Source organism: Gossypium hirsutum, chromosome A04 (genome assembly GCF_007990345.1).
Source record: "Gossypium hirsutum isolate 1008001.06 chromosome A04, Gossypium_hirsutum_v2.1, whole genome shotgun sequence".
NCBI classification, from domain to species: Eukaryota; Viridiplantae; Streptophyta; class Magnoliopsida; order Malvales; family Malvaceae; genus Gossypium; species Gossypium hirsutum.
In genome coordinates, this window is record NC_053427.1 from 4,817,228 (window position 1) to 4,842,709 (window position 25,482).

The following is a 25,482-nucleotide window of genomic DNA, read 5'->3' on the forward strand; positions in this document are numbered from 1 at the left end:
TTTTGAAAAATCATCAAAAATTGTGAAAATTGAATTAGAAGTTGAATAAAATATGAAATCAAATTTTATTGAGTCTAGTTTTTCATAGAAGAAACGGTGTAAGCAATGAAATTGTAAATTTTGAGATATAACAAATTTAGTTAGACAAGATCAGAATGATTTTGGGTTCCCCTATTCTGACTTTGGAAAATCATAAAAAATTGGAGAAAAATAATTCTGGACTTAAATTTATATTTTTATAATCCTGAATGAGTCTATTTTCAATATAAATAAATGAGAACATCATTAGAATTCTATACGAGGAGATAATTAATTTTTAGTGAAGAAGGGTCAGAACTGTCAGACAACAGAACAGAGGTGACTTTAAAGAATAAACTGTACTTATTGGCTAAACCAAAAATTTTAAAAATTTTATGGTAAGAAGATATGTAAGTCTAGTTTCAGGGAAAATTATAGGATCTTAATTTTGAGTTCTGTATCTCAAGATATAAATGATTTAGTGACTATGACTCAAATGGACAGTTTTGAATATACATATAAGTAAATAGTGAAATTATTGATAATGTTATTTATAGCAAGTTAAGTAAATTAAGAATGTAGAATGGAGAGGAGGGGGAGGAGGAAAATATGTATGAATATTCAGCTAGCATGGCTAATTTGCATGTTTTAGGCTCAGGGACTAAATTGAATAAAAGCAAAACGTTATGGACAATTTTGTAAAAATGTTAGAAATGACCAATTTGCATGAAATGGATTATTTTGTTATTTAAAATTTCAAAATTGAACAAAAATTATTAATTTAGTTTAAGATCGGGAAAAACATGTTTTACGGATTAAATTGAAAAGTGTTGAAATTATGGAAAATTCTGATATTTTATAGAATTCATGGGTTGTTATCAATTTGTATGAGAATAACGGCTGGAAATAAGGATTAAATTGCAAGAATTTTATTTTTTTGAGCCTAAGGATGAAATCGTCATTAATTAAAAGTTTTGGGGTAAAATGGTAATTTTGTTTAGAGTATTAATTGAACGTAATAGAACATGAAATAAATGAAAACAACGATCAAATTTATTTATAAATATTTGGATGACTCGAATACGAGACTTGAGCGTGGAAAAGAAAATATATCGGATTAATGAAATTATAAATATGAACAACCAACAAGGTAAGTTAGTGTAACTTGAATTGTATTTTCGATATAATGAATTACCTGATTTATGTTTATGATGAAATGGCAAGAGAATGATATTTATCATGACATGTAAATATGTGATTATCTTTGATACGTTGATACAAGGAAATTAAGTATAGTGAGACGAGTAATAAATTTAAGTAAAACATATCGAGAAAAAAGGATTAAAACCATGAGTTGTTCAACAAGAGCTTGGATTGCAGCAGCTAGCATTGGAGCTATTGAGGCATTGAAAGATCAAGGAATTTGTACATGGATTTATGCTCAAAGGTCAAATTCAACAGCATGCTAAGAACAATATCAGATCTTCATCTTCCACTTTTCAAGCTAATAAAATTTGTGCTCCATCTTTTGATTTGTTTAACAAACTTGGAGATGATAAGTTGAAGAAATATGAGGAATCTCTTAGAAGTTAGAACTGCCATGTTGGTCATCCCTTTACTTATCTAAAATTTGAGATTTATTCACATGTACTTTATAATTTAAAATTTTAATCCTACTTTTTTTTCAATTTAAAAATTCTAATCATAATTATTATCGTAGTTTGTAATTTCTGTCAAAATTTGTCAACTTAATATGTTTATTTTTTGTCAATCATATGCAGTGTCATATGAGGATAGTTTAATTAACATACCAAGTTAGCAAATTTTGATGGAAAATACTAATAACATTAATGACTAAACTGAAAATTTTAAATAAAAAAAATTAAGAAAATCTAATTTTGATATTTTTAAGTACAAAGATTAAATTTCAAATTTTGTCTGAGTACAGAGACGGACGTATTTTAACAGACTAGAAATTGGAACACTTCAAACACATAATAACTAAAACTTATAATGACCTAACCTGAAAATGTAAACCTAAAATACAAATGACCCCAAAAAAATTCGACAATTTTAAAATTTGGATTTGAAATCACAGAGACAATCAAGAAGTATTACACAAACATTGACCCTCCCAGACTGCTTTGTTCTCACAAGCGAAGAAATAACAATTAAAAGCTGGTAATGTTATCTAGAGGCGTTGGTTATTGTTATCTTAGTGAATTTGATCAATTCCTATACTTGTGGGAATTATTTTGACGATAAGGATGCTGTGATGCATGAATGACATGAGATATGGCGTTAACAATGCCAGTTATGATCGGTTTTTATCTTTTGAGCTGAAATTTTCAAAAGCTCATACATTTGAAAATTACAAAAGGATATTCGATTATTTGGTATAACAAAAAACCGAAATCCAACACGTTAGGGCACGATTTCTTGGATTTCCAAACATAGAACAGTGCCTTTATTTTTTAGAAATCCTTATCTTGAGATACAAAATGTCTTATCCAGTAAGTTAGGACACAACACATCAAATTCCTAAGAATAAGCTTGTATTTGAAACTTATGCGTTTTGATTGAAAAATGGGTACTCAGTTACTGAGATTCAACGAGGAAAATTGCAACCCAGTAAGTTAGGACACAATATTCTCGAAAATGCCAAATACCGAGTATTGCCTTATTTTGAAAACTTTTGAATAAAATGATTTTAAAACTTAAACGATATTAAAACACGACCTTTTAAACGAATAAAATGCGATGGAAAAATAATGTACAACGCAAAGTAATAATTCATAAACAAAATGTTATAATAATGAATCACAAATAACAAACAAATACATAATGTATATGAAAATATATAAACAATTCAAAATATTTAATGTGTAAAAAAAATTTTGAAATACATAATATATGAAAATATTAAAGTAAATAATGTATAAAAATTTGAATTGAGCGTTATATAAAAAGTTTAAATAGATAATAACAAAAAATGTAAAATAAATAAATAAATAAATAGAATGTTAATAACAAAAGTAAAAAACATATATAAGAAAAATAATAATGAAAATAATGTTAGTATATAAATAGAAATAAAAATATAATAAATAGAAATATAATAATAGTAGAAATATAAATAGATAAATAATAATTAGATAAATAATAATAGTATTAGAATAAAAAAATAAATATAAATAGAAACATAATAATAATAGCAATAAAATATTAAATTAGTTAATTTGATAATAAAATAACGAAAATAAAAAAAAAGATTAACAAAATTTTGGGGCAAATCAAAAATAAATAAAAGGAAATGGACCAATTTGAACATGTGAATAACAAGGAGGGACCAAAAGGGAAATAATCCCTACCCTCCAAAACACACAGCTTCAAGGAGGACCAAAATGCAGTCAAAACAAATTTTAGGACAAAAAAATGAAAACTTAAGTGCAAAACAATAAAAAAATGGAAGGCCTAAAAACAATTGGACGAATTTAGAAAAAATAAAGAAATTGAGATGAAATGGACAAAATTTCCACGTAATTGAAAGAGAAAAGAAAATAATTCAATTCCAATGGAAATAGGAAAAGAGAGAATAATCCAATTCCAAACTGAAGTAAGAATACGAAAGTCCTCGTCCAAGTCCCCCTTCAAAGAATAAAATATCCCTATTTATATACACGGGGTTTACTAAAAATAGCCTAAATAAAATAAAATAAAATAAAAGCAAAAAAAAAGTCATATCTTCCTATTTTTAGCCTTTTACGAAGTCAACAAATTTTGAACTCCTTAGCTTTCTCCAGCTTTTTGATTTGGCCACAATTTAATTATTGTCTTTCAATTTGGTCATTTTTGGCTCGTTTTCGACCTATTGCATCCTTTGGCTTTATTGATTCGGTTATTATTTTTAGGGGGCCCAGGCCAAAATTAGCCTATTACAGCTGCCCCTCTTTGCTCATTGTTGTGTTATGAGAATGGAGCAAAGACTATAAAATGACCAATTTGGCCTGGGCCTGTTGAGTCTCGTTTTCTTCCTTTCTTCAGGTAGCCCTGCTTTAACCCACTGCATCCTCTAGGGTATAAGAATTTTCGTTTCAATTTGAGCCACTACTGCTTAGGGAGATATGATCTGTAATTTCAAGCCTGTTTCCCTACTGCTTAGGGGGATAAGGCTCACTGTCTTCGATCTGCTCCACTACTGCTTAGGGAGATAAGATCTGTAATTTTCAGCCTGTTACCCTACTGCTTAGGGAGTTAAGGCTCACTGTCTTCGATTTGCTCCACTACTGCTTAGGGAAATAAGATCTGAAATTTTCAGCCTATTACTCTACTGCTTATAGGGGTTAAGGCTCACTGTCTTCGATCTGCTCCACTACTGCTTAAGGAGATAAGATCTGTAATTTTCAGCCTGTTACCCTACTACTTAGGGGGTTAAGGCTCACTGTCTTCAATCCGCTCCACTACTACTTAGGGAGATAAGATCTGTAATCTTCAGCCTGTTACTTTACTACTTAGGGGAATAAGGCTCATCGTCTTCGATCTGCTCCACTACTGCTTAGGGAGATAATATCTGAAATTTTCAGTCTGCTTCTTTGCTACCTCAGGAAGATAAGAGTTGTATCTTCGACTTGCTTTCTTGCTACCTCAGAGAGATAAGGCAGGTGGCTAAAATCTGTTCCATAGCCGATACATAGAGATAAGATCTGTAATTTTCAGTCTACTTCCTTGCTACCTCAGGAAGATAAGACTTGTATCTTCCACCGGCTTTCTTGCTACCTCAGAGAGATAACGCCGGTGGCTAAAATCTGCTCCATAGTCGATACATGGAGATAAGACTCACCATTTTTAATCTGCTCCATAGCCGATACATGGAGATAATATCTGTAATTTTCAGTCTGCTTCCTTGCTACCTTAAGAAGATAAAGCCGGTGTCTTCAACCTGCTCTCTTGCTACCTTAGAGAGATAAGGCTGGTGGCTAAAATCTGCTCCATAGTCGATACATGGAGATAAGACTCGCCATTTTCGATCTGCTCCATAGCCATTTCTGATCTGCTACATAGCCAATACATGGAGATAAGATCTATAACTTTCAGTCTGCTTCCTTCCTACCTTAAGAAGATAAGACTTGTATCTTCAACCTGCTCTCTTGCTACCTAAGAGAGATAAGGCTGTTGGCTAAAATCTGCTCCATAGCTGATACATGGAGATAAGACTCACCATTTTCGATCTACTCCATAGCTGATACATGGAAATAAGATCTGTAATTTTCAGTCTGCTTCCTTGCTACCTCAGGAAGATAAAGTCGGTGTCTTCAACCTGCTCTCCTGCTACCTCATAGAGATAAGGCCAGTGGCTAAAATCTGCTCCATAGCCGATACATGGAGATAAGACTCGCCATTTTTTATCTGCTCCATAGTCGATACATGGAGATAAGATCTGTAATTTTTAGTCTGCTTCCTTGCTACCTCAGGAAGATAAGACTTGTATCTTCAACCTGCTCTCTTGCTACATTAGAGAGATAATGCTGGTGGCTAAAATCTGCGCCATAGTCGATACATGGAGATAAGACTCATGATTTTCGATCTGCTCCATAGCCGATACATGGAGATAAGATCTGTAATTTTCAGCCTATTATCCTACTGCTTAAGAGATTAAGGCTCGTATCTTCAACCTACTCTCCTACTACCTCAGAGAGATAAGACCAGTGGCTAAGATCTGCTCCATAGCTGATACATGGAGACAAGACTCACCATTTTCGATCTGCTCCATAGTCGATACATGGAGATAAGATCTGTAATTTCTAGTCTGCTTCCTTGCTACCTTAAGAAGATAAAACTTAAATTCACCGATGTCGTTACACTGTCCTCTAGGGAACATACCCTGTAGACTCGGTTCCATATGCCTATGTTTATGCCAAATGATTTGGATACTATGATCAAAATAAATCAGATGCTCCTAACCAAATGTGCTATGAATGATATGAATGTAGAAATGTCATGAGAATGATTCCTTTTTTTAAAAGTTTAAAGTGTCATCACTCGTTATTCATCAGAGTTTTATCACTGTCGTATTATGCTGCCTTTTTACTCGGGTGGTATTTTCTAACAGAAAACCCGCAGAAACAATCTTTTTTGCTCAACTGGTTTACCCCATTGCAACTTCAGGGTCTATTTCACTGTACCTTCTGAGATATAAAATTTGTACCTCTCACTGCAACTTCAGAGGAATAACATTTCATTTCTTCCATCCATTCTGCTGCAACTCAGAGGTATAGGAGTTGTATCATCTTCAATCAATTTAATCTGTTACACCATTCCCTGGGTGTAATGATCAGATATATATGTCTGATATTTGCATGAATGCAGAGTATCATTTTTCTTTTCCCAAGAATGATCCCCTTTTACACTTGGGTTGACTTGCTCGTTATTTGTCGAGGTTGTATCACTGACGAAATGTCTTGTTCAAACAATAAAAGTTCCAAAGAGATGATCATCTTTCTCTAATATTTCCAACCCTTAAGCTTGGCGAGTTCTAAACAATAGTCCTGTTTCAGATTCTTATATTATTTAGAAACTTCTAGAGTAATATGCGGAACTCCTTTAATGAAAGTACTGTTAGTCCACTAATCGTTATTTCAATGTAAAATGCTTGAAAAAAAATCATAACAATGGACAAGAAGGAAATTAATCGAGAGCATAGCTCGAAACAAATAAGTTAATCAATGATAGCAAATGCAATTAAAAAAGAAATTTATTACAAGTGTATTTTGAAACGAATAAAGTAGTCAAATGATAGCAAATTCAAAATGGGTAAGACGAAAACTAAGTGCCCTAGATATCGCAGCCTGAGCTTCTCTGTACCAACTTCTTGAGGACCATTTTGAGCTCAATTTGTGTTTAGAGAATCCGGAATATTTTTTCGATGCCCCAAGACGTAGCATACTTCTTCATTGTTAATTCAAACATAACAAGACTATTGTATGCCCCATTTTGATCCAAATTTAAGTCGCCCTTTTCAGGTTTTCAACTCAAATCTCATTTGGTCTCAAGGCGCTCTTTACGGGTTTTCGCCTTTACCTCACTTGTTTCTTTTTCTTTTATTTTTTGTGTTCTTTTTTTTAAACTATTAACTGTGACTAAATCTGAGTTCATCGGATTGGGAAGGTCCTTGCCATCCATCTCTATCAAGATCAATACTCCTCTAGAACAGGCCTTCTTTACTACATAAGGTCCTTCCCAATTTGACATCAACTTTCCTCTAAAGTTCTTTTGTATAGAAAAGATCTTCTTTAATGCCAGGTCTCCAATTCTCTAGGATGAACCCCCTTTGTCATAAGCCCGCATCATCTGATTGTGACAGATATCCTTCAAATTCGACCGATTATATAGGGATTGGATCCATTCTACCTCATCCAACCTTTAGTTCTGGCAAGACTCGGAGAAAAGAAATAATGGACAAAACTCTTCTATTCCATAAACTAATGAGAAAGACATTGCCCGGATGAAGGTCTTAGCTGACGTTTGATAAGTATATAGGGTAAACGGTAACTTCTTTATATCAATCTTTACAAGTCTGGGTCACCTTCCACAATCTTTTTTGCTTCTTTCTTTTTGGCTGCCTTCGCTGCACTGTGATATGGTGTCTGATCTTTGAATAGACTGTAAACTTTTGACATTGTGCAGTTGTATTAGACACGATCTTTTCTGATATTACATGTCGGCACCTGATCTTTCCCTCTCTTTTTTTTGGATTTGAATGACTATTAACCTTTTAATACTGGCATATGAAGTGACCTTCACCCTCTTTGTGAAGTTATCGACGACCACCAAGATGAATCGATTAGACAATAATGGTCTGATAACATCCATGCCCCCTGGTAGAGAAAGTCTGTGAAGAAATGAATGAGGCACATGAATCTTGTCTCCCTAAATATTGCCTAACTGATATAATCCCCCTCTATGGTGGATCAATAGTACCCAAACCTCATGATTAATGTGGCTACCGTGAAACTATTAACATGTATCCTTCTAAGACCGTATAGACATTAGCATCTATAGGTCTTAATATCCCGGGCATATCCGGACATGATTATACGAAAACATCTTTGAAATCTTGGAGTAACTCAATGATGATTCGCTTTGTCTTCGTGGCAATGCAGGCTTCGATCTTTACCTCTTGCTCACAATGTCTACTGACCCTTTGTAGAGTAGGATCTATTTTTCATAATGTTCTACCATCCTTAAAAAAATCAGGACATAGGTTATAATCTCTGTCATCTTCAAAGTCTTGAGATCTGCTTAAACACATATCTCACCCTAAAAGGCAGTCAGTTACAGCGTTGCTCATGTCGTTGATATCTTGGGACCTATTGTAGGTACAAAGGCATATTTCCAAAGAATAAATGATTCTAAGGATGATTATTTGTATGATATGATCATGAATGAATAATAAAATAATATTTAAAAGACAGTCCAAATAACAAAATAATGTATACTATGAAATGGAAAAAAAATGAAAGAATATTTGCTCAAAAAGATGCATTTTATTGAAATAAAAATTCTGGACACAAGCCTATGTCACAAAAGGATTTTTATTGCCTCTAGGCTTAAAGCAACAAGCGTGTTTTAAATATTACTCTAGATTAGCTCTAAAAATACAAAGACCTCTTCCACAGTCTCATTGTTCAAAACATTCCCAAGTATGCAAGGATATGGAAAATTTTATTCCCCGATTCTCTCTTCGGATATGTCATTTAGATTCCCTGATATTCCTTTCAGGCTTTTGACTTGTTCACGTCATCGCAACTCTTTTGTCCCCACTTTCAAATATCCTATTCACTTCATTGCCAGAATAATTAGGTTCTGGGGAATCATCAAACTTCACAATTCCCATTTCAATAAATTTTTCGACTAACTTTTTAAATGTAGTGCAGTTTTCGATTAAGTGTCCTGTTATTCCTGCGTGGTACTCACATTGAGCATTCTCATTATACCATTTTAGGAATGGAGGTTGCACGAGTTTCGAGTAGAACGGAGACACCACATGCACATAAAAAAGATTTTGATACAACTCCTTATATGATATCGCGATGGGTGTAAATCTGAACCTTTCTGTATTTGGCCTTAAGTTGGATTACTGTCTTGAAGAGTATTGATAGCTAGTGGTTACAGCCCTCGGCTGGCCTACGTTAACCAATTTGGAAGACATGCTCACGGTGTTCGCTTCATTTTCCTTGTTTCTCGGGGTTGACCTTTTAGCGCTCTTTCCCGCATTTATCTTCTCACTCCTTACCGTGTTTTCAATCATCTCACCAGACATTACTATATCTGAAAAGCTCAGGGTAGTGCTTCCCAATATATGGTTAATGAACAGGGCTTTCAGAGTATTGATGAAAAGTATGGTAGTCTCTTTTTCTAAGAGAGGTAGCTGAACTTGTATGGCAGTTTCCCTCCACCTTTGGGCGTATTGCCAGAAACTCTCATTCAGTTTCTTTTTCATACTCTGTAAAGTGATCCTATCAGGAGTCATATCCGTCACATGACCATACTGCTTCATGAAGGCCTGTGCTAAATCCTTCCATGAATTGATCTAGGTACAGCTCAATTGGTTGTACCATTTGGATGCTGTCCCAACCAGAATTTCTTGGAAACAGTGAATCAATAATTGGTTATTATTGACATACACAGTCATTTGTCTGCAAAAGATGGTGATATGAGCTTCAGGACAACTAGTCCCGTTATACTTTTCAAATTCAGACATTTTAAACTTGTCGGGAAGTATTAAGTTCGGAACCAAGCTCAGGTCCCTGAAGTCAATTCCACGATAATCATCAGCATTTTCCATCGCCTTGAACTTTTCCTCCAGCCATTTGTACCAGTCTTTCAGTTGTTTTGGGAGTTCCCTCTTTAATTTTTCCATTTTGTCTAGATCAGGAACTACATGAATGATTAGATTGCCCCCCGGATTGGAGCCTGAGCCTATTAGGTAATCCACTGGTGCCGAGGTATCGGCCTGATATTTCTAGATAGGTACACCTTGTGGAGATGTCTGAGCACTTGTCAGGGTGAAACCGGGAGGGTAGAGAGGCCCCTTGTTGTCCTCCCCAGCATTAATCATGGACCTTTTTCCTTTTTCTAGCCCCTTAGTCAGTAATTGGGACAACGGATTCATCATATTCCTTTGAGACTCTAGCATTTGGCCTCTCATATCTTGCCGAATCTTTGTTAGTTGCTCTTGCATTTGTATTTGTAACTGGTCTTGCATTTTTTTTGAAATTGTTTAAGTCTTTCCAATCTTTGGTCCATATCTTTTGTCTTAGTACGGATACCATAACGACACTTGGTTGGTAAGTTTTTATCGGTTTCCAGATTAACTGAAATGATTTCAATTAATTAGGGTCCTTTGTGGAAATCTAATGCAAATGATGCAATGCAATGCAATGCAAATGCATGTGATGAAAGCAAAAGAAATGTGGGCGTTGATTCTGAATTCAATTCTATTAGAACAACTTTTCTAGAAAACAAATTCCTTTACATAAAACGGATTACATATGCAGCCTTGCCCTTATATTTCAAGCAAAGACACCGACCCCTTTTCTTCGTAAAAGTCAAATCTCGCAAAATTCCAATAGATGCCTCCACTAGCTCCTTTTTGCTTGATTCGGGACGCGACTTATTACTCACTTATCCTCGTGATGCTTGTTAACTCCTTTAAGAAAGTTGGGATGTGACAGCTCTCGAATAATCTTTATCAGCTTGAATCCTCAAGCAATAAAACAAAGTCTTGTTTTCCTTCGCGAACTATCAGCCTTCTTTCGTTGTGCTTACTTGGTCCATATTCAAACAACCGTATTATAATCCACTTTATTAAGAAATCCATTTTCCCATGACAAACTGTTCTATTTAATAATCGAATATGAATCAACACTTCCTTTCTATGATGATGTAATGCAATGCAGTTATAAACAAAACAAAAGCAAACACGTTAGTACAAAATAAATAAATAACAAATAAAGCACCTATTCGGGTGACCACTAGATTTCGGGTACAGTTCTACCTAGGGTGGACTCTTAAGGCTCGCTATATACGGTTTGATTCTAAAGACAGGATACCTGAACTAGCAGATTCCTCAATCCTCACCTATTATAGGCTCATGTGGATCGAGTTCAGTTCAGGGGAATACATTTCCCTATGGCTATGCGGAGGTGAAAACCTCACGAAGAAATAGGTACGGATGTATCCCGGAAGCAGTCCACTAGCCTATGCGGAGGAGAAAACCTTACGAAGGCATAGTTTCTCACTCCCACTTAAAAGGTGTAACCACAACGATCATGCAATGCAATGCAAAAATATTCTAGCAAACATAGGGATCATAAACAAATGTAACAAAAGAATCATGATTTTCAAATCAAAATTTCAATTTTTGACAAAAGGATAGAAAATAATCAATTTTACGGCTTAACTCTCTTATTGGTCCCCAGTGGAGTCGCCAAGCTATCGATACCATTTTTTTTGTTGAAAAACAGGAGTCGACTTAAAAACAAAAATGGAGTCGCCACCGATCTTTTTTTGAGGTGTGATCGGATCACCTTGAGATTGGTCATTTTAATAAAACATTTTGATTTATTAAAACAATGATTTTGGGTCTACAAAATTTGAGAAAAAAAGGGTTCGGGAGTCGGTTACACACGAGGAAGGGTTAGCACCCTCGTAATGCCCAAAATTGGTACCAATTGATTAATTAATGTCCTATTGTCTAAAGTTTTTTTTAAAAAAATTGAAATACAATTTCTTTTAAAGCATTTGAATAACTCAAATTGAACATTAAAATGCTCTTGTTTCGAAGGAATATAATATCACATCCAGCACGTTAGGACATGATTCTTTAAACCTTCGAAACCACGATCAATTCTTGATTTTCAAAAGCTCATACATTTGAAAATTACAAAAGGATATTGGATTATTTGGTCCAACGAAAAATCGAAACCCAACACGTTAGGGCACGATTTCTCGGATTTCCAAACATAGAACATTGCCTTTATTTTTTAGAAATCCTTATCTTGAGATACAAAATGTCATATCCAGTGAGTTAGGACACAACACCTCGAATTCCTGAGAATAAGCTTGTATTTGAAACTTATGCCTTTTGATTGAAAAAGGGGTACTCGGTTACTTAGATTTAACGAGGAAAATTGGAACCCAACAAGTTAGGGCATAATCTTCTCAAAGATGCCAAATACTGAGTATTGCCTTATTTTGAAAACTTTTGAATAAAATGATTTTAAAACTTAAACGATATTAAAACACGACCTTTTAAACGAATAAAATGCGATGGAATAATAATGTACAACGCAAAGTAATAATTCATAAACAAAATGTTATAATAATGAATCACAAATAACAAATAAATACATAATGTATATGAAAATATATAAACAATTCAAAATATATAATGTGTAAAAAAAAGTTTGAAGTACATAATATGTGAAAATATTAAAGTAAATAATGTATAAAAATTTGAAATGAGCGTTATATAAAAAGTTTAAATAGATAATAAAAAATATAAAATAAATAAATAAATGTTAATAAAAAAAAGTAAAAAACATATATAAGAAAAATAATAATGAAAATAATATTAGTATATAAATAGAAATAAAAATATAATAAATAGAAATATAATAATAGTAGAAATATAAATAGATAAATAAAAATTAGATAAATAATAATAGTATTAGAATAACAAAATAAATATAAATAGAAACATAATAATAATAGTAATAATATATTAAATTAGTTAATTTGATAATAAAATAACGAAAAAAAAAGATTAACTCGAACCTTAAAGCAAAATTTTGGGGCAAATAAAAAATAAATAAAATGAAATGGACCAATTTGAACATGCGAATAACAAGGAGGGACCAAAAGGGAAATAATCCCCACCCTCCAAAACGCACAACCTCAAGCAGGACCAAAATGCAGTCAAAACAAATTTTAGGGCAAAAAAAATGAAAACTTAATTGCAAAACAATAAAAAAAGGGAAGGGCTAAAAACAATTGGACGAATTTAGAAAAAAACAAATAAATTGAGATGAAATTGACAAAATTCCCACGTAATTAAAAGAGAAAAGAAAATAATTCAATTCTAATGGAGATAGGAAAAGAGAGAATAATCCAATTTCAAATTGAAGTAGGAAGACAAAAGTCTTCATCCAAGTCCCCTTTCAAAGAACAAAATACCCCTATTTATATACACGGAGTTTACTAAAAATAGCCTAAATAAAATAAAAACAACAAAAAAATCATATATTCCTATTTTTAACCTTTTACCAAGTCAACAAAATTTGAACTCCTTAGCTTTCTCCATCTTTTTAATTTGACTAAAATTTAATGATTGTCTTTCAATTTGGCCCTTTTTAGCTCGTTTTCGACCGATTGTATCCTTTGGCTTTATTGATTCGGTTATTATTTTGGGGAGCCCAGTACAAAATTAGCCTCTTACAGCTATCTTAGTGAATTTGATCAATTCCTATACTTCTGGGAATTATTTTGACGATAAGGATGCTGTGATGCATGAATGACAAGAGATATGGCGTTAATGATGCCAACTATGATTGGTTTTTATCTTTTGAGCTGAAATTTTGTTAGTCTTGTTCAACACTTTCGTTGGTCAATGTGACCATTGTCGGTTAATGTCATTAAATGATTTTGTTGCTCCAGCAAAATACAATCACTACAATTCTCCGAATTTGATACAATTGGTATGGTTTATGTGAATATTAAATTAGGTATTGGAAGATATTCGGCATCTGTTGAGTTTTGGCCTGTTTCAACCCTTTAAGGGGTTGATCACTATTTTCAATTTTCACTAATGTACTTGTAGCAAAACATTTGTATAATAATTTGATTTATTTATATATAAATAAATTATTGTAATATATGTAAAAATAATTTAAATTTAAATTTATTAATATATATATAAATTTATTAATACATGTAAAAACAGCTTTTTCGGAAAATATTTTCAGGAAATCTGCCAAAAAACAAAAAATATTTTACACAGATTCATCCAAACACTAAAAAAGTAAATCATTTTTCAGAAATCATTTTCTGGAGCCTAAAAACAAACATTTTACTGGCAAACAAATGGAACCTAAAACTTCAAATCCCAAAAACAAAAAAACATGGGAAGAATTTGAACATAGATGGAGAACAAGCCAATCCACTTCTCAAGTCACATTAGGATTTCAATTTTTCATGGAAATATGTAATAGAAACCAATAAATTGGATGTACATAGTGAAGGGTTCATCCCCTAAATCCAAAGGAACCAAAAACAAACCATCCCAAAATCTTATCTTTGGTGATTTTGTTCATTTCTTTACTATCATTGTCTCTATTGTAGTATACAATTAAAACCATTTTTTTTATTTGAATACCATCTCTAGTTTCCCCCCTCCCCATAAAGTCACTATATAAGAACCTCATATCCACCATTACCATTTACTTAAGAAAAAATAGCCATTTGATCTAAAAAGTATAGCAAAAACGATTAAAACCATGAGTTGCATTGGAGCTATTGAGGCATTGAAAGATCAAGGAATTTGTACATGGATTTATGCTCAAAGGTCCAATTCAACAGCATGCTAAGAGCAATATCATATCTTTATCTTCCACTTCTCAAGCTAATAAAATTTGTGCTCCATCTTCTGATTTCTTTAACAAACTTGGAGATGATGATACGTTGAAGAAATATGAGGAATCTCTTAGAACTGTCATGTTGGTCATCCCTTTACTTATCTAAAATTTGAGATTTATTCACATGTACTATAAAATTTAAAATTTTAATCCTACTTTTTTTTCAATTTAAAAATTCTAATCATAATTATTATCGTAGTTTGTAATTTCTGTCAAAATTTGTCAACTTAATATGTTTACTTTTTGTCAATCATATGCAGTATCATATGAGGATAGTTTAATTAACATACCAAGTTAGCAAATTTTGATGGAAAATACTAATAACATTAATGACTAAACTGAAATTTTTAAATAAAAAAATTAAGAAAATCTAATTTTGATATTTTTAAGTACAAAGATTAAATTTCAAATTTTGTCTGAGTACAGAGACGGACGTATTTTAACAGGCCAAAAATTGGAACACTTAAAACACATAATAACTAAAACTTATAGTGACCTAACTTGAAAACGTAAACCTAAAATACAAATGACCCCAAAAAATATTCGAAAATTTTAAAATTCTACTCAACTCGACTCAACTCAAGATTTATGGAAACCAAATGTATACAGTAGCCAACAAATTGTAAACCTTTGTTGCTTTGGACTGCCTTCATCAGTTCAACCATGACACTGAAATAACTAAAGTTATAAAAGGAAGAGCAAAATATTGAGAGTTAAAACCAAAAAAAAAAGATTTTTTATTTCCAATTTATAAAAAAATTAAGAGATGGTAATATTTTTATTTTTAGATAATCTTAAAAATGAATTTTTAAATATTTATGATAAATGAGATGGTTGTTTTTAAATTCAAAAAGAGAATGAATGTACGTTGTGGTGGTATGCAAAAGAATACAATATTAAGTAAACAATGACAACAACCAACGAAATCAGTGGACGTGCCGGAGTGGTTATCGGGCATGACTAGAAATCATGTGGGCTCTGCCCGCGCAGGTTCGAATCCTGCCGTCCACGCTTTTGCACTGTGTTTTTATTTTCTTGGTCCTGAAATCATTTTCCGTCTCCTTCATCAGTCCATCTCATTCTTCTTCATTCCTTCTTCTTTTGTTCTTCATCTTCTTACCCTCGCATATCTTCTCTTCTCAGGCTGCTGTTTCGTTTGCTCTCTTCTTTCTCAGGAAAATCGAGGTTCCACTTCGCTGGGTCTTTCTCAGGGAAACGAGAAACCCCAAGTTCCATGAGTAGCGAATCCCTCCACCGTCGCTGTAAATTGAAAAGCCAACCTACCCTTCCTCTTTTGTCACATACAAGAAATCTAAGTCTGTCTGTACAATCCCTCACCACACCATTATTATATCCCCTCTGCAAATCTTTTGTTTTATTGGACCAATAGATCGCAAAGGAGTTAAGAAATGGGGGCTGGGCGAGAAGTAGCAATATCACTTGATGGAGTGAGGGACAAGAACGTGATGCAGCTGAAGAAGCTCAACACAGCTCTCTTCCCTGTTCGTTACAACGATAAGTACTACGCCGATGCTCTCGCTTCTGGCGAATTCACCAAGCTTGGTTTGCTCCGTTTTTCCTAATCTTTTTCTGGGTTTTCATTTTTTTTTAAAGTTGTTGAACTCTTTTTGGTTGGTCCAATGTTGTTTGGCATTTTCTTTGCACTGGTTTTTTTTTCTTTTGTGTTCTTTAGTATATGCCATCTATTGGGAATTTTATTGTTGTTCTCTTTCCCTCTGGGTATGTAGTTAGTATCCTATTATGGGAATTTATTTTGTTGGTTTTGATTTCTGCGTTTGATTTTGGCTTTTTGGTTCTTTGAGTCGGAAGATTGATGGCCTTTTATGGGCTAGTTTGATTTATATTGGCATTTGATTATACATGATTGGAAAATGGTTTAATATGTATAGATTCTCCAAGACTAGAAACTTTATCCTTGATGTTTCAAGTTACTGAATGACCTACACATGAGTGACCTTCGATACCGTTAACATGTTTTCGGTTATCAGTTTAGTGTCTTCTCATGTGATCATTGGTAGAAGCAATTCCTTGTTGGATTAGATAGTTTAGGTTAGATAACCCGACCTATATTGAATTGCTTGCTCTATTTATTGTGTTTTGGTCTCAATGGTCAATATTCTGGGCTTATTAAATTCTAAAAATGCGTGTCACCAGTCATCCTCATGAAAACATGCCTCAAAAACACTCTTTGCTTCTGCTGTTGTGCTTGTGCTGCCTTACACTCGAATATTTATGTTACCAATCTTAGTTGGTCCAGTCACCTTTTCTTCCATGATCTTCTGCATATTGTGTAACGTTAATACATCCTTCCTTATCCTGCATTGCTTTTACACTGTTAAATAGCGGGTAGTAGTAGCTATCCCTGAAGTTTTCTGGCGAACTTTAGAGTCATAAAAACCCTGGCTAAAGACTTCCTGATTCTGAAATTTGCTGCCTTGCATTGAAGGGCACCTATTGAGCTTGATGGTCTACATCTTTTCACAGAAACTGTAGAAATTTCAAAACCTGTTACTTCTTGGAGAGAAGTTATCTTATCGTTTCCTTCTGTCTTGGTAACTGCATATTTGTTTTATTTTCTCCTTAATCCTCAAGTCATGCTCTAAGAAATACACTCAGTTGAAGTTTGGAGCAACTCTATCCTCTTTTAACTCTATGATCTTATGAATGTGCAGAGCATGTTTGTAATGTCCCTGTCATAGTGGCTTCATCATATGATATCAATTACTATGTTACACATTGATGATTAGAAAGCTATAATTAATTATTTTTTATTCAATTTGTTGGCTCGGAATAAATTGTTTGTGGTGATGCATGCATATTCACGTAACAGATGATGTGATTGTTATACATAGCTATTACATGAGTTGAGACCTGATGAGAGTAAGTTGGAGAATAGCCTGTGTTATCCAAAAATTAGTATTTTGTTCTAACAATCACTCTTTTGCATTCTAACTCAGCATATTACAGTGACATCTGTGTCGGATCAATTGCTTGCCGGCTGCAAAAGAAGGAAGGTGTGGCCATCCGTGTGTGCATCATGACATTGGGTGTTTTAGCACCATATCGTGGGCTAGGAATTGGTGAGTAGACAAACAACATTTCCTTGGAATAGGTCATGCAAGAAACTAATTGCTAATTGGATGATCTTAGTATTGTCCTTTAACATTATCAATACCTCTAATTTGAATCGGATCACTTCTGGTTTCACTTGTGCTCTTAAAATATCTGCCCATGTTCAGTGGCACAATAATGGTTGTCTTTTGCAAATTGCAATGAGGTCAACGATGAAGAAATGTAGGGTGTAACTAAACTGCCTCAGCATGTTTTTGCTGAAAAATTATGTTCTCATTGATTCTGAATAGAAGCCATAGTTCGTTAAAAATCTTTAATTTATGCAAGTACAAGGCTATTGAACCATGTTCTTTATCTCTGTTCGAAGCAAAACATACCGGAAATCTACTTGCATGTTCAGACAAACAACGAAGATGCCATCAACTTCTATAAGAAATTTGGATTTGAAATCACAGAGACAATCAAGAAGTATTACACAAATATTGACCCTCCCAGACTGCTTTGTTCTCACAAGCGAAGAAATAACAATTAAAAGCTGGTAATGTTATCTAGAGGAATTGGTTATTGTTATCTTAGTGAATTTGATCAATTCCTACACTTTTGGGAATTATTTTGACGATAAGGATGCTGTGATGCATGAATGACATGAGATATGGCGTTAATGATGCCAGTTATGATTGGTTTTTATCTTTTGAGCTGAAATTTTGTTAGTCTTGTTCAACACTTTCGTTGGTCAATGTGACCATTGCCAGTTAATGTCATTAAATGATTTTGTTGCTCCAGCAAAATGCAATCACTACATTTCTCCGAATTTGATACAATTGCTTTGGTTTATGTGAATACTAAATTAGGTATCTGTTGAGTTTTGGCCTGTTTCAACCCTTTAAGGGGTTGATCACTATTTTCAATTTTCACTAATGTACTTGTAGCAAAACATTTGTATTTATTTATTTATAAATAAATCATTGTAATATATGTAAAAATAATTTAAAACATGAATTTATTAATATATTTAAAAATAGTTTTTTTGGAAAATATTTTTAAGAAATCTGTCAAAAAATAAAAAATATTTTATATAGATTCATCCAAATATCAGAAAAGTAAATTATTTTTCGGAGCTTAAAAACAAACATTTTACTGGCAAACAAAGGGAGTTTAAAACTTCAAATCCCAAAAACAAAAAAACATGGGAAGAATTTAAACATAAATAGAGAACAAGCCAATCCACTTCTCAAGTCACATTAGGATTTCAATTTTTCATGGAAAGATGTAATAGAAACCAATAAATTGGATGTAAATAGTGAAGGATTCATCCCCCAAATCCAAAGGAACCAAAAACAAACCATCCAAAACCTTATCTTTGGTGATTTTGTTCATTTCTTTACTATCATTGTCTCTATTGTAGGATACAATTAAAACCATTTCTTTTATTTGAATACCATCTTTGGTTTCCCCCCATAAAGTCACTATATAAGAACCTCATATCTACCATTACCATTTGCTTAAGAAAAAAACAGCCATTTGATTTGAAAAGTATAGCAAAAAGGATTAAAACCATGAGTTGCATTGGAGCTATTGAGGCATTAAAAGATCAAGAAAATTGTACATGGATTTATGCTCAAAGGTCAAATTCAACAGCATGCTAAGAACAATATCATATCTTCATCTTCCACTTCTCAAGCTAATAAAATTTGTGCTCCATCTTTTGATTTGTTTAACAAACTTGGAGATGATGATAAGTTGAAGAAATATGAGGAATCTCTTAGAACTGTCATATTAGTCATCCCTTTACTTATCTAAAATATGAGATTTATGTTAGAAAATTTGGACATCACATATATAATAAGGATAATTACATGTTATTATTTACTATCATGATAGGTTAGCCCAAATTAAAAGTGATCTAATTTGGTTAGAATTTTATTGGGATTTTAATTATTAAATAAATAAAGTATAGGTCAAATATGTGTAGATACTCTTCTAATCAAATTCTAATTAATGATGGGCTAATTAGAATTTGATTAGAACTAATATGCCAAGGTTATAAATATTAGGGTTATGGTCCCCAAATTATACAAAAGATATCTTTTCTAATATCCCATCATTAGGAAAGAAAGAGCAGATATTCTCTGAGTTTCTTGTGTGCTAATTTGGAAGATCAAATCCCCAAGTTCCAGAAAATTTCAAGGAATCCATGGATTCAAGTACGCTTCTGCATCTAGTTTTGTTCTTGATTTATTCTTAATGATTTGACATGACAGATCCTGGTTTATTAAGTTATATTGTAGATTTATTTTATAAATTCTAACAAGTGGCATCCGAGCCTCGTCATATCGAATCATTGGGAATTGATTCAAGTTATTCATTTGACTAATTGATTCATGAAATTTCATGGGTTTTATATTTCGGATATATATGTTGTTTTTTGAAGATTTATATTAAAGTTTTTTTTTATCTTGAATTCATATTAAAAAAATTTTTGGGTGATTTTCATATTAAAATTGGGTAATATTATTTGATACCTACGTTTTTAAGTTTTATTTGAAAATATTGCGATTCAGTTCTTGTGTATTTGCAAGGCATGTGATTATTGTTATTTTAATCCATATGACATTTAATATATATATATATATATAGAAATTGATTCATATCTATGCTTTGTTTGTTTATATAAATATATAAAATATGCATGCTTTGATTGGTTTAATGTTTTGGAAAATAATATAAATATATATATTTATGTTTTATCTTTTAATTTGATTGAAAGATGAAATTAAGGTAAATATTTTGGAACAAATAAATTCAAATTTTGGCTTTTAATTAAGGATATCTAATATTTTAAATAAATTAGTTGAAACAAAATGCCGCCAAAGTGACCTCTTTTGTGTAGATTAGTTTATTTAAAATATTAAGATGGTTATATGTTTTTGTGATTCATGCATTTATTGATTGACCCAAAGGTAAGTTAATATTTGGCAGAATTACAACGACATCTGTGGTGATAAATGTGTGATAATTATAAGGTATTTTATGTAAGCAATAAGTTAGTCCAAAGATTAATTCATTGCTTGACATAATTTATTGTCAATGTTTGATTGCTACAACAAGAGTACTGTTTACTATTAATATTACTGTCCAAAGACTTGATATTAATGTAGTGTTTTGTATCTTGAAATGGGATTAGCCATTATATTAAATTTATTGTTTACTTATGAATATTGATTTAAGCTTGTTTTTGTTCTCTATTCAGCTAATTCATCTTCTGCTGCTACAATATCTACTAATATAAATTCTATACCCATGCTTAATGGAACTAATTTTAAGAAATGGAAAATGCACTTACTTATAGTGCTTGGCTGTATGGACATAGACCTTGCACTAAGGGAAGAACAACCTGCACCTCTCACTGCGGAAAGCACCCTTGATATTAAGAGGGACTTTGAAAGGTGGGATTGTTCAAATCGCATGAGTCTAATGATCATGAAACACAGCATTCCAGAAGCCTTTAGGGGCACAGAATCTGAAGAGATTACTCAGGCCAAAGGTTTCCTTGATGAAATTGAGAAAGGTTTTGCTAAAAACGATAAGGTTGAGATGACATCACTTCTGACTTCTTTGATGTCTATGAAGTATAAAGGTCAAGGAAACGTAAGGGAGTACATTATGGAGATGTTCCATACTGCTTCAAGACTTAAGGCACTTAAGATCGAGCTTTCTAAGGAATTGCTTGTTCTTATGGTTTTGGTATCGCTTCCTGCACAGTTTAACCAATTTAAAATTAGTTATAACTGTCAAAAGGTGAAATGGACCCTAAATGAGCTCATTTCTCATTGTGTGCAAGACGAAGAAAGGTTGAAGCGTGATAAGTCTGAAAGTGCTCATATGGCCAATGCCCCCAAGGACAAGGGCAAGAAAAGAAAATATCAAAATGAAGCTGCTAAGGGTCCAGCCCAAAAGAAACAACAAGCTACAGAGAGTTGTTTCTTTTGTAATAAGTCTGGACATGTAAAGAAAGATTATACCAAATATCATGCTTGGCGTGTAAAGAAAGGGTTGCCTGAGTTACCGAAAGCCAAGTGATAGTGAAAGACATATCTTTGTGGGCGATGGAAAATCGGTAGAAGTGGAAGCAATTGGGCATTTTAGGTTGTTATTAGGAACTGGTTTTTATTTGGATTTAAAAGACACTTTTGTTGTACCGTCATTTAGACGGAATTTAGTTTCTGTTTCTTCGTTGGACAAATTTGGATATTATTGTTCATTCGGAAACAATCAATTTAATTTGTCTTTAAATTCAAATGTTATTGGAACTGGTTATTTAAATACTTATGACAACCTTTATTTGCTAGAAACAGTTGTATCCTATAATGAAACCTTGCATGTGGAATCACGGGGTATTAAACGCAAATTAAATAAGGAAAATTCAGCATCATTATGGCATAGGCGTTTACGTCATATCTCAAAAGTTAGAATTGAACGCCTTGTGTCTGATGGTATTTTAAAGTCCCTTGACTTCACAAACTTTGATGTTTGTGTCGATTGCATCAAGGGAAAACAGACCAAAACCAAGAGATTGGGTGCCAACAGATCTTCAGATGTCTTAGAATTAATTCATACAGATATTTGTGGGCCATTCCCTACGGCATCATGGAATGGTCAACAATATTTCATAACATTTATAGACGATTACTCACGTTATGGGTACCTATATCTCATTCATGAGAAATCTCAGTCTTTGGACGTGTTCAAAACTTATAAAGCTAAAGTTGAGAATCAACTCAACAAAAGGATTAAAAACGTTAGATCTAATCGTGGTGATGAGTACTACGGTAGATATGATGGCTCAAGTGAACAATGTCCAGGACCATTTGCGAAATTCCTAGAGGAATGTGGTATTGTCCCACAATACACCATGCCAGGATCACCTAGTATGAATGGTGTAGCTGAAAGACGAAACAGAACTCTTAAGGATATGGTAAGAAGCATGATTGCTCATTCTACCTTACCTGAGTCCCTTTGGGGAGAAGCATTAAAGACAGCAGCTTACATTCTGAATAGAATACCCAATAAAGCAGTTGCAAAAACACCTTATGAGCTTTGGACAGGTCAAAAGCCTAGTCTAAAGCACTTTCACATTTGGGGATGTCCAGCTGAGGCAAGGCCTTATAGGCCTCATGAAAAGAAATTGGACTCCAAAACAATAAGCAGCTACTTTATTGGCTATTCTGAGCGATCTAAGGGCTATAAATTTTATGATCCCATAATAAAGAATATTTTTGAGACAGGAACTGCAACATTTTTTGAGGATGTTGAGTTTGGGGGGAGAAATAAGGTTAGAGACATTGCTTTTGAGGAAGAATTGGATTCTAACTCAATTTCTACTATCACTTTTGATGATGTTCAGGTTCTTATACCTATCATTGATCAAGAAGTGAATCTAGAACCTCTACAAGACAATGTTGAACAACTCCCCATTCAAAATGAGGTAATTGTTCCAGAAGAACAAACTCAACAACCTCAAGAACAAGTGCCATTAAGAAGGTCCACAAAAGAAAGGAGAAATGCTATTCCAGATGATTATATTGTATTTCTCCAAGAACATGAGGATGATAATGGAATGATGGAAGATGATCTAATCAACTTTCATCAGGACATGAAAAGTTCTAATTCTCAAAAGTGGATTGATGCCATGAAAGATGAGTATAAATCTATGCAAGACAATAAAGTTTGGGAACTTGTCCCATTACCTGAAGGTGCAAAACCAATTGGTTGTAAATGATTATTTAAAACCAAGAGGGATGCAAATGGTAATGTGGAAAGGTATAAGGCACGTCTTGTAGCTAAAGGATATACTCAGAAAGAAGGCATTGATTTTACAGAGACCTTCTCTCCAGTTTCATCGAAAGACTCCTTTAGGATAATCATGTCACTTGTTACTCATTTTGATCTTGAGTTACATCAGATGGATGTTAAGACTATGTTTCTTAATGGTGACATTGAAGAAACAATTTATATGGTGCAACCAAAAAATTTTGAGTCGAAAGACTCAAAGAATATGGTTTGCAAATTGACAAAATTCATCTATGGACTCAAACAAGCTTCCCGTACCACAAGTTTCATCAAATAATTATTTCGTTCGGTTTTGAAATGAATATTGTTGATGATTGTGTGTATCACAAATTCAATGGGAGTAAGTACATATTTCTGGTTCTATATGTTGATGACATTTTGCTTGCCACTAATGATATAGGTTTATTGCACGAAACCAAGAGATTTTTATCCAAGCATTTTGAGATGAAAGATCTTGGGGACGCCTCTTTTGTTTTAGGAATTCAGATACATCGAGATCGATCTCGAGGTATTCTTGGATTATCACAAAAGAGCTATATCGATAAAGTACTCAAAAGGTTTGGCATGCAGAATTGTAGACCAGGTGACACCCCTGTCGCTAAAGGAGACAAATTTAGTCTTACTCAATGCCCTAAAAGTAACCTTGAAATTCATGAAATGCAAAAGATTCCCTATTCATCAGCTGTTGGGAGTTTAATGTATGCTCAAGTATGTAAGCGTCCGGACATTGCGTACATTGTTAGGATGTTAGGCAGATATTTAAGCAACCCTGGTATAGACCATTGGATAACAGCCAAAAGGATTATGAGATATCTTCAGAGAACAAAAGATTACATGATTACTTGTAAGAGATCAAATCTTTTGGAGGTCATAGGGTATTCTGATTCTGATTTCGCTGGATGCCAAGATAGTAGGAAATCTACATCAGGCTATATTTACCTGTTAGCCGGAGGAGCTATATCTTGGAAAAGTGTCAAACAGACACTTGTAGCTTTGTCCACTATGGCAGCAGAGTTTGTAGCATGCTATGAGGCATCAAACCATGAAATATGGTTGCGGAACTTTGTCATAAGGCTGTGCATTTTGGAGAACGTAAAAAGACCACTCAAATTATTTTGTGACAATAAGTCAGCAGTGCTGTATTCCAATAACAACAGGAGTTCATCTAAGTCAAAGCATATTGACATAAAATTTCTAGTTGTAAAAGAAAGAGTGCAAAATGGTCAAATCTCCATAGAGCACATTGGGACAAACTCCATGATAGCGGATCCGCTCACAAAAGGTTTACCACCCAAGGTCTTTCATGAGCACACTGCTCACATAGGTGTTACATTGTTTGAGGATATCATAATTTAGTGGGAGTTTATATTTCAGACATTTATGTATTTAGTTATTTTCTAATCAGAAATAAAATATTCAGTTTATTCACTCTGTTTATTATTTTGAAATTGACCTCACTTAAGTTTAAGGAAAGACCAGTTGGAAATAGACATGTTTAGATCATATTGCATGTAATTTCCATGCTACACATCCATACTTGATCTATGTCATTTGGTTGTGTTAATATACGTGATCATGGATGGATTTAGTTACGATATTTGTAACGAAAGTCGCATTGGTTCTATGTTAACATAATTAATGGACGAGATTGTACGGAATGCCTTTTGGATATGATAGTAAAAATTTTGAGCTCAGAAGGTTATATAATGACATGTAATTATAAAGTAATTAGTATATATATGTGGTCCAAGTGGGAGATTGTTGGAAAATTTGGGCATCACATATATAACAAGGATAATTACATGTTATTATTTACTATCATAATAGG

The 25,482-nt window shown here is 33.2% G+C and overlaps 1 protein-coding gene and 1 non-coding gene across 4 annotated transcripts; both read left to right on the forward strand.

The window, feature by feature from the left end:
• The first annotated feature begins 15,640 nt into the window (after nt 1–15,640).
• On the forward strand, nt 15,641–15,722 carry TRNAS-AGA (transfer RNA serine (anticodon AGA)). Its single transcript has one exon. It is a non-coding gene; the product is annotated as a tRNA-Ser (tRNA).
• On the forward strand, nt 15,697–18,565 carry LOC107948626 (N-alpha-acetyltransferase 50). Of its 3 annotated transcripts, XM_016883246.2 has the most exons (4): nt 15,697–16,274; nt 17,690–17,812; nt 18,131–18,342; nt 18,443–18,565. In XM_016883246.2, the coding sequence occupies exons 1-3, from the start codon at nt 16,121–16,123 to the stop codon at nt 18,334–18,336; spliced, it is 483 nt and encodes a 160-aa protein (XP_016738735.1). In that variant the 5' UTR covers nt 15,697–16,120; the 3' UTR covers nt 18,337–18,342; nt 18,443–18,565. The 3 variants fall into 3 exon arrangements, with proteins under 3 accessions (XP_016738735.1, XP_016738736.1, XP_016738733.1); XM_016883247.2 differs by having other exon boundaries at nt 18,172–18,565; XM_016883244.2 differs by having other exon boundaries at nt 18,131–18,478.
• Nucleotides 18,566–25,482: the final 6,917 nt, after the last annotated feature.